This window comes from Maylandia zebra, linkage group LG15 (genome assembly GCF_041146795.1).
Source record: "Maylandia zebra isolate NMK-2024a linkage group LG15, Mzebra_GT3a, whole genome shotgun sequence".
Lineage (NCBI taxonomy): Eukaryota > Metazoa > Chordata > Actinopteri > Cichliformes > Cichlidae > Maylandia > Maylandia zebra.
Window position 1 is genome coordinate 21624113 of NC_135181.1, and position 10642 is coordinate 21634754.

The following is a 10642-nucleotide window of genomic DNA, read 5'->3' on the forward strand; positions in this document are numbered from 1 at the left end:
TTAAATCCCAGGATGAACCTGGTCATGAATTTGTCATGCTGCAGTGTCCAGCCGGAGGCGAGCAGCAGCCAGAGTATCCGTCAGCCATCAGTCACAGAAAGGCTGACAGCGCTGACACTTCTGACAGCTCTGAATACATTAACATAGATGTGTGCTGACTAGTTGGTTTAGCCTCACTGACTCCTGCGGACTCCTTACTGTAATGATGCAGAGGATTTCTCCAAAACTCAATACCGCCATCTAATGGTCATGGCTGAAAGCACTTATGAGAACGCATCAGGGTTAATGTTTGTGTCTCTGTTTGTACCTTATGTATATAAATTTGTCATTTTTTTAATTGTTCAAGACAGGAAAAAAATTTGGATTTCTCTTTAGTTTTTCAGTATATTACAAATGCTGTATTCAAAAAGATAATGCATGTTTGAATAATCCAAAATATTCCTGTTTGGAAGTGAGATATTGATTTCATTGGCAATATGCAAAACTATCATTCATTGCAGGTTCAGGCTATTACCATAAATCAATTTTTGGACAATTTTGTAAATGGATGATGAAAGATGTGCTCGTGACACTGCTGCTGAATCGTTTTTGTTGCAGGGCACGGTGACATAAATGTTTGTAATCGCCTGAAATTTCTCCTAGTGTGACTTTTAATCAGAATTATACAGTTGCAACCCCCATCAGCAGATCACTAATACTGCATGCGTGGGACTGTTTCACATCTGTTCCTTAGAACCAAACAAACCGGTTGAGGTGCTCGAGTGTTACTCAACAGACTGCTTCTGCATAATTATGAGGAACGGAGCCAACCTGATGAGGTGGGGGTTCATAAATTCCGTGCGAACTGATCCCAGAATCTCGTTGCTGCTGTACTCCACCAAGCTCAACTCCCCGGCATTAAATATCATGCACACCTGAAAACAGAAACAAGAACAGGGCTGTGAATACAGCAGAGTGAAGAATGTACTTTTATGGACAACATGACAGGACCTGATATATAACCTCCTTCGCCGAGATAATTATATTTACTAAACACTAGGCCTTTGTGCTCCTTGGCAAGCCTCTAAATGTGGTTTGGGGGTTTTTTTTAATAAGAAAACAAAAACAATTTGCACACTGTCTAAATGGTTAGTGTGTACTCACTGTTTCATTTTCAAAGAAGAACTTTTCATTTCCCCCAGAGCCAGTCCAAGGCACCTGGGAGAGGACAGAGAAAGCAAAATTAACTGTAATACAAATATTACAACAATACTGCGAACATAACACAATTACACAGTGTGAAGAACGCATTTACTGTGAGAATCTGACATTAATGTTTGTGAACCACACACTCTTATTGCGCCATAATGATGTGATTAACTGATTACTCATGTTTAGTTGTTAAGTATATGTGACAGAGAACAAAAATTGACAGTTTATGACCAAAAAAATGTAACAGCATGTCAGCTTGCATATTCTCTAGCATGGGGTTGCACGCCTATAAATGTTGGGTCTCTCTAGCCCATTGAACTAAAAGACCTTTTATTAAATGCAGAGACCTAACTTCAAAGCCTTCACCTGAATTTTTGGTCACAATGTTTCCCTTCTCCTATATTATTCCCTTCCAAGAGTACCACTCCTGTTACTTCTTTGTTTTATGGTATATTCTTTTATGGTATAATACTTGAGGTCCAACCTCGCTTAATTTATTTGTCAGGAGATCTCCCAGCAGGAGAGTATCTGATGTGTGAGCCATCAGGTAGCGATCTTTCCCCATGATCTTCACTTCTTCTATCTCATAACCGTAATAGGACTTCAGGACAACCCGAGTTCCTGTGGAGAGGTTCTTTACTATCACCTAGAATTAAAAGAAACAAAACAAAACATATTCCATCTTTACTTACGGTTTTGAAATCCAGTAACAATCGATTCACACACACTGATATTTGATACTTTCAACCTGTTAGTCCTGTTAAAACGACAGTCAGTTCAGTGTGGTGGTCATTCCAAGCAGCAAAGTTAATCGCAAGAGACTCCTTCTTGTGTGTGTTCATAATGTGTGTATTTATTGTATAGTTTTAATTACTACTTTGCTTTTGCAAATTAGTGTGGCCTACAAGTAATGTGGTGTGCGGCACAGACTCATGCTTATTCCTATAAAAATAAAAATATTAAATTAAAAACATGGCTTTTTTTTTTAAAGATATTTTCTTAGAATTAGCAATTAGTGTTGTTTTTCCCTATTTTCTAAGGGTAACATTATAAACAACAACAAATTATCTATGGGAAATAATAAAAAAAGGCAGATATATTAATGTTTGATGGCTTAAAAATAATGAAAAACAAACAAGATGTGTATTTCCAGCATGGCTTTTTTTCCAGACTACTGTAAACATAATTTTCTGCTACATTTAATTTGTCAATTAAGAAGAAAATCAGATAAACAAAAAGGCTGGATGATTGTTTTCGGAGCTCATCTCTTTCTTAATCATACAGGGCTGCTTGTTGCACCTGAATTCATTAAGTCTGCATTACTGCTCTCACAAAATCAACGGGGCTGTTTTCACATCGTCTGTTAATTAGCAGAAGAAGGAGAGCAAAGAGACGTCTGAAATTGCCTATTTGGTTGTCTGTTTGTCTAATTTAGTGAAATTACAAACACTGTGGTTCAGCACTGATGATTTTCTTGTTGCCTGGCTGTTCCTACCTGGCTCAGGCCAACGTAGGTCACTTCATACTTGTTCTTGTAGATGGTTCTTCGCAGGCAGCAGTCAAACAGCTCCACTCCCCCACACAGTGTTCCCTGTTGAGACACAATCAACAATTAAACACCTAAAAAACGCAATTTACATTTTCTAATCTGTTTTTTTTTGGTCATTTTCAGATGGTAGCAGCACAGAAATAATAGTTATTGTAGAACATACATGCTTTCAGAGTCATCATAGGCTGTTGGAGTCAAGAGTTGGTGAAAAAAATGGACACCAAAAGGCATCTTAACACAATGTTGAACTTAAAGTCACACTGCAGGTTAAAATAACGTTTTTTTAACCTTTATTTAAGCAGACAGTCACAGAATGCGTTAGATCAAGTATTTACAGCGCAGAGGCGTGATCCGTCTTTCTTCCAGGCCAAGCTGGTGATTGTGTAGAGGTTGGAAATTTCTTTAGGTTTGGCTTCATCCCACATTCCTCTCCTCGGAGCCCAATTAAACACCCGCAACCTGGACAAACATCACAAAGGAAAAACAAACTTAGCAGAAACATCATGATAAACTTTCACTTTAACTGTAAAGCTGCCACACACCGACCGGTCAAAGCTGCCAAACACCACAGATTCCCCACTGGGGCTGGCGACAGCCACGGTGAACTCCTTCTCTGTTCGGTCGCGGCTGTAGTCGAAGGTCTGCAGGATGTGTCCCTCTCTGCTGTAGGCCACCACCTTCTTGTCACAGCCCCCCACCATGATGCTGTTTGCACCCCAGGCTAGAGCGTAGGGTGGGCACAAGTGTGTCAGAAGCTTACCCTGTGGCAAGTAAACAAATGTGTGAGAAGATATGTGTTGAATGGTGTAGAACTTTTAAAATAGGAATAAAAAATGCATGAAGGCAAACAATCTGTAGCTGTGTTCACTCATGCACTGAAGACCTGAACTTTTCCAGACATGCTGGAGGTGCAGTCACATTAAAAATTAAATCTTTTCTAACCCTCCAGCTCATTAATACACACTCTGTGTGACGTCTGATTGCATCAATACGAGAACAGTGCAGGTAATAGTCTGGTAAATTTAAAGCATGTAAGTGGTCATCCTGTTTCCTGCCTCCTGTGTGCTGTATGCAGGCAATACTAGACTAAACGTGCCATGGTTCTTGTTATATCTGTGTCTGTCAGCAGGTTTATTCTTTTAAGTCTTCCTGGTACTTTCTCTGTTTGTTTTTTTCTTTTAGTTACTTCCTGTTTTACTTAGTTTTAGTTTTTTTCTTTCTTCTTTTGCTTCTTTCCCTCCTTCATCATCAGGAGTCTCTTATTTGTGCCTCCTCTTCTTCTGCTTCCACCAGTCGGTGACCTGAAATTCAGTCTGATGTTTACCATGCTGCAAAATCTCTCAATTCCCAAAATGCATCTAGAGAACAGAGGATAACAGAGGAGGCTTGTTGGAATTGCTGGAGGATACACAGGTGTATCCTTCAGGGAAGTGTTTTCATCTTAAGTGTATAAAAGAGGTGTGACACACAGCTGGAATATACGGACCAAGATTATTTAAATGCTTGTTGCACGCATCTTAGATGGGACTAAGACGTGAGCAGAGGTGTTGATGATGTGCAATTTGGGAAATGAGAAAGGGGAATTATTTGCCCCACGCTCATTAGTTCACGTGTTTGACTGTTTCCACTTGTGCCTAGGGTTGATGCGTGTGCATAGATTATCCTGTATTTCTCCTTTTCTTGGGTGTTTCCCAGTTTGCCTCATTATGCTCTGTGTTTTTTCTGTTTCATTCACTTTAAGACTTGATGTTCTTGTTTTTTGTTTTCTGTTCTTTTTTTTTAACCACTCCTTAAAGGCCTGTTTTTTAATTCATTCTGTGTGACTCCTGCTTCTGCTCATGACAAAGCAGAATTTTTCCTATAGTGAGAATGCGTCTGAAAATGATCATTTCCATCAGTGAAAAGAACAACTTTGTACAATGTCTTAACCTGATTTCCCAACATTTTCTGGATTTCATGTGTGAAAAAACAGCTCCTGTAGGTGAATTGTACCTGTGATTCCCCTGAGCCTTCATCATCAAAGAAGTACCGCACAACTGTCCCATCAGCATGGCCCGATATGATCCCTTTACCAGAGACACTGACACAGAGCAGAGATCTTAAAAATGACACGCAGTCCCCGCAGAACAAATGCAGCAAAGCAGACAATTATTTCACAAGCTATACACATGGGAAATAGCTCATAACTTTAATAAGGTCAGCCCACACTTCACGCTGGGACCCTTGTACAACTTTTTGGTAAAAAGAAAAAAAATCTTTTTGATTTTGATTTTATGGTATTTATACAAAGAAATCCTAATCATAAAAGCAGTTTCTGCACAGTAGTTCCTATTTTCAAGTTTATCAGCTCATCTTCAGACTCAATACATATATGTGTGTGTGTGTGTGTGTGTGTGTGTGTGTGTGTGTGTGTGTGTGTGTGTGTGTGTGTGTGTGTGTGTGTGTGTAAAGATATTTTAAGCACTCACTTTGATGCCAGTGAGACAACCCAGGATTCTGTGGCGTAGATGGTTGAAGATTTGTTTGTCTGAGTGTTGGCAAGCCGAATCTGTAAAAAAACATCAGAGAACTTAAAATATCCTTAAAATATCCAAGTACACTGCGGTTGGATTTAGAGAGGAATACAAAGACTTAACATCCCAACTGGAAAAGGCTGTGAAAATATTTCACATTTACTGCATAAAGATGAAGTAATACAGATTTTTCCCAAGAGGTTTTAATGCATCTAAATTGTGTTCTATAAATTCACTGATGCATATATTTCTTTTTACTAACATCTTTGTATTTGTATGTATGGGTACATTTCTAAATGAATTATTTATGATTCTGACAGTTTTTGAACTCTACAGAAAAAAGCTTTGACAAAGAAATCAGACCATGTGGAACTAAAATGTCTACAAAAATCTAAAGGATACAACTGTTATTCTACTACACCCATATATAATTCCTGATACTTTTACTTAATATTAAAAAAAAACGTGAAATATCCAAGACATACCTTGCCTTCAACTAATCCGTAGACAATAGCATTCTCTGCAGGCCAAAGAAGGCATGTCACAGCACTCTGCAATAAAGATAAGAAAATAACACAACCATGTTGTTGCAGGTGATGACACAAAGTTGAAAGACAGCTGAAAAATGTAATGTCATGTTTATAAGGAAAACAAAACTTATAACCCAATTAAAAACTAATACCAGAATAGATTCATCAACAGCTAAGCCCTGCAAAGTGTATTCACTTTGAACTCTACAAACAAAAAGGTTTGACAACCGAATCAGACCACGTGGAACTAAAATATCACAAAAATTTAAAGAACACAACTATTAGTCTATTACAATTATACACATGCGTAGAAAACAGAACATATCTGATCATTTTTTAATTTTATATGTCTAAATGATTTATAATAAAATATTTTAATCAGTCCTCATTTGTTATCCATGTCTTTGTTTTATGTAGTAGAAGATCGTAGTAGGTGCTCATATTAAACATGTTCAAAGTTTGAAAAAATAAAATGACCACAGTGTGTGTGCAAATAATCCCTGTGAGCCAAAAACTCAGGCTTTAGATTACTATTAACTCTCAGATTCAACAGCACAGAGACTCCATCGACATGCCCTTCAAACCTTTTGTTTGCATGCAGCAGCCAATTAAACACAGCTGGCATAAAGAGAGGAACTAAAACTACTTGCTTCAGAGGTGAGATTAACTGAGACAGGTGGACTAAATGATGATTAGTCTGAACTTTAAACTAAGCAAAGCTACACTGTGCAAAAGTATAAAACCATATGCTGAAAATGAGTTTAATAGATTCCTTTTATGGAAAGAAAAGTTTCAAGTTTTGACAAAAAGTTTTGACAAAAAGCATAGTCACTGCCACTTTTAGCGTGCTCCTCAAGGCAATAACAATGCATTAAATCACGTTTTCTTACCGTCTGAATAAATTTATTGCAGATGACTTTCTTGTCCCCCCTAGGAGAGACGAGAAAACCGATTAAAACTTCTGCTTCGAATTGTACCAAAATGTAAACTATTGAGAAAAATGGAAATAAGCAGAGGTAATTACCAGTCCTCTCCGATTCTGTAGACAAAGATGATATTGTCGGATTGGCCGATGGCAATTTTCGTGGAATCTGGTGAGAAGGCCATGTCATTTACAACATAGCTCTGCTTTCCATACTGAGAAAATAATACATATCAGTAATTATTATTATAGAAAAGCACTATAACATAATAACACACCAACAAACCCACAATGCTCCTGGCCTATAGAAATCTGTCATGGGGGCCCCGCGTGGTAAAACTGTAGGACCTGCTTGGGCAAACACACAGGGAGGCCCCACAGTGTAGGGCCAAGATGTGCCCTACATTTCAGCCCACAGTGGGCTGTCAACAGTGTGGGTTTCTCCACAGTGGCCTCACATGGGCCCCAAGAGGATATGTTTGCTGGATAGATACCCAGTTGCATTTAATATAGATTTTACAAAGCCACTTGGTGTAGGCTACAAATACAAGCACAGAGTTCAAAATAAATGGGTGTTGTCACAATGGCTACACCCATCTTTTATATACAGTCTATGATTCCAGCGACACATTTGGTTAATGGCAAGTAATTCATCATAATTTCTTTACATTATATACAGCACCTCCTTTCATACACACATGCAGCTCAAAGGACAACGGGATTTGTCTCACCTTGGCGTCCACAGGTTTTGTGGAGAACTTGTCCCTGCTCTCTCCATGCTCATCATACAGCAACACCACCCTGTCCACAGTGCAAACAGCGAACTTGATGTTGTTTGGTGCCCATGCCATGCAGGTAACTTTGGCAGCAAACTCCTGTCAAAGCAGGTAAACAAATCAGTCCTAAAGCACTTGTTTTATAGACTTGCTCTTATATGATGTCCTCTTTTAAAATCCTTCTAATGATTGTGTATCTGTTACACGTGTCTTTATGCTTCTACTCTAAATGAAAATCAGTGTTTCTCTCTGTTTTATCTTGTGTTTGGCCCTGATTTCAGTCTTTCTATAAAATCATGCTTTAACTGTCTGCCTAATTGTTGTCTATTTTTGCCAGTAGAGATACTCTTCCTTATGAGCGACAGATAGATGTTAAATTTGATCAGACACGATAGATTTAGGTGTTTTAAAATCCATTTAGCACGTGCAGACTTTTGGCCATGTATTAATCATAAACGCAGCGTTTATGTGCTAGCAAGCCTGGCTAGTGCAAAAATCCGCTTTCAATGACAGTTCAGCGTGGGTCAGTAAAATCAAATTCATGCAATAAATAAATAAATATATCACGAAACTGATGCGCAGTTTCAGCTTTCTAGTATAAACATTATTATCTGGCTTCCAGAACCAGTTATTGTTAGCTAACTCGCGCTGCCTTCCTAGCACTACTTACCGTTAGCTCACTCGTCAACTTACCCGGGAGGTTAAAAGTGTCTTGATATACTTCAGTTGCATTCTGAGGGAAGCTCGTACACAGAATGGTATTATTACTGCTGGAATATTCCTCAGATTTTGGTCATTTTGCTAGCGAGCCAGGGCTAGCGCAGAGGAGGTTGGAAGTAAACTAACTGTGATCTCCTTAGTTACCGCTGGGGCGGGACTTGCGGTGCGTTCATAACAATAGGAAATGTGAATGTTCTCGGACAGTTTGCCAGCTCTCGCGCTTTTGTTTCTGCAAAAGGATGCCATTAAATAATTAAAACAATTTTAACCCGGTAGAGTCGTTCCAGGTTACGCCACAGGCCGTGAACAGAACTGCTTCGATTATGTGATTTCTATCCGTTTATTCTGTTTACTCTCTAAAGATGCTACGATTTCCGTCATTATATATCAGCCGTCAAATGACAGAATTCCCGGAGCTAAAACATGTCCACGTTTAGTAAGGGAAGAGTTCAGTTTAGATGTGATATTTAAATAGTCACATTTTAGACTAAGATTAAAAAGTTTTGAGGAAATTTCCCCCAAAAAAGAAAAGAAAAAATATGGAGATGCCGGGGATTGAACCCGGGGCCTCATACATGCAAAGCATGCGCTCTACCACTGAGCTACATCCCCTTCCGTATAGGAGCCGCGAATGTAGTATTTTTATTCGCATACATCTGCACTATACCCACACTTGCTAACTGTTTCTTCGCTATATCATACTTGTTTAAAAGACAATTTCAATTCCTCATATATTATGTACATTGCTTAAACTTTCTTCAGGCATACCAAACCGTTGAATAAAAATATTAAAGTTAAATAAATGTAAATTTATGAATAAGTCTGGATTGTAGCCTCCACAAACTCAGCCTGCCAGATTGCGCACTTGTGAAATTTGCTGTTAACATCACTTAAGATTTATCTTTTACTTTTCATAATCTCTATATATTATTAGCCATTTAAATGGTGAATACACATCACACATTTTACGTCAATATCAAAATTGTAAGAGTTATAAGAACGTTTTTTCCTGTGCACAGAACAAAATGTTAAATTGCCGCTGCAGATACGCCCCTCTAGCGTGGTGACGTAGAGGTCACGTGGAAGTGTTAATCTTCCAAAGTGTACCAAGGTGTACCGGAAATCAGCGAAACCCTCAAGTGTATGACGAGATGTTGCCAATTTTTATGTCGCACAAAATCAGAGACAAACACATGTAAATTGTTTACTAAAATTTAGGATGCATATTGGCTCTAAAACAAAGTTACTCTAAATTTTTGATTCATGTAAACAATTTACTTATTTTCATGACAATATGTATTTTGTTGACTTCTAAAGATAAGAATTTATATACTCTGAATACTTGGCATTGGAACCAACTATTGAAATTATTAAGTTAAAGTATAAAAACTTTTCAAACACCTTCTTCTTATCCCATACTTCTCCAAATTCCACAGTAATTGTGTCAATTTTGTATTGAGGCAAAAACCTTTCATTAGGTTAATAGAAACACTAACACTTATATTGTAAGGTAAATACCGTACAATAATAGCGCCTACATTTTCCTAAATCATGTTCTTTTTAAGGCATAGAGATATAATTTTTTTCATTAATATTTTTTGTAACATTTTTTAAAGTTGAAAGTTCTCTGGTGTTTGGGCGATCAGATCCCAGCAAACTAAACAGGGCACGAACGAATGTTGGACAATGTGGGTATGTCAGTAATGATAAGTGTTAGTGTAATTTATGGGGTTTATTTATTTAAATTATTATTTAATAAATCTAACTTGGGAAAAATATTGCAAACAGCCTAGTCTCAAATTCTACTAAAAGTTGATTCTGTTCATCTGGACGTAGCGTTTTGTGGGAGAAACGTTTCGTCACTCATCCAAGTGACTTCTTCAGTCTCAGCTGACTGCAGGGTTCTCCAAATCTTATAAACAGTAAATTTGCATAATGACTGAAACCAGCCCACCGAGGGAACAATGGGCTGGGAGGTCAGTTCCTTAATCATAATTATGCAAATTCTCATGACTGTTGATCAACAACCACTGACCAAAACCCATTGATCAAAGACCACAGATCAATGGCCATGACTACCATTCACAGAGAGTTGGGGAATGGCTGCAATCACAGCATTGTAAGATGGCGAAAGATGTACCCTTAGGCCCCCTCCTTGATTCAGAGATGGTCTTTCCCTTTTCACGTAAATGGCCTCCTTGACTCCGCGCTCAAACCAGCGTTCCTCCTGTCCAGGATGTGCACATCCTCATCATTGAAAGAGTGTCCACTGGCCTGTAGGTGTAAATAGACTGCAGAGTCCTGGCCTGACGAGGTAGCTCTTCTGTGTTGTGCCGTCTGCTTCGCCAGAGGTTGTTTGGTTTCCCCGATGTATAAATCCTGGCAATCCTTCTGGTACTTAACAGCGTACACTATGTTACTCTGTTTGTGTCGGGGGACCT

The 10642-nt window shown here is 38.5% G+C and overlaps 1 protein-coding gene and 1 non-coding gene across 2 annotated transcripts in view; both read right to left on the reverse strand.

Moving 5' to 3' along the window:
- The window catches only part of ift172 (intraflagellar transport 172), a 54547-nt gene extending 46205 nt beyond the window's left edge, over positions 1-8342 (reverse strand). Inside the window, exons 1-13 of the mRNA XM_004550677.6 lie at positions 8175-8342; positions 7437-7580; positions 6808-6920; positions 6674-6713; positions 5739-5804; positions 5209-5288; positions 4733-4820; positions 3287-3501; positions 3076-3199; positions 2687-2782; positions 1676-1837; positions 1144-1197; positions 811-914 (exon numbers count right to left, since the gene is read on the reverse strand). Of these exons, the coding sequence (XP_004550734.2) occupies positions 811-914; positions 1144-1197; positions 1676-1837; positions 2687-2782; positions 3076-3199; positions 3287-3501; positions 4733-4820; positions 5209-5288; positions 5739-5804; positions 6674-6713; positions 6808-6920; positions 7437-7580; positions 8175-8213 (1325 nt within the window). The 5' untranslated portion in view covers positions 8214-8342. The remainder of the gene's footprint in view (positions 1-810; positions 915-1143; positions 1198-1675; positions 1838-2686; positions 2783-3075; positions 3200-3286; positions 3502-4732; positions 4821-5208; positions 5289-5738; positions 5805-6673; positions 6714-6807; positions 6921-7436; positions 7581-8174) is intronic.
- A 399-nt stretch (positions 8343-8741) lies between these two features.
- Positions 8742-8813, reverse strand: trnaa-ugc (transfer RNA alanine (anticodon UGC)). The gene has a single exon. It is a non-coding gene; the product is annotated as a tRNA-Ala (tRNA).
- Positions 8814-10642: the final 1829 nt, after the last annotated feature.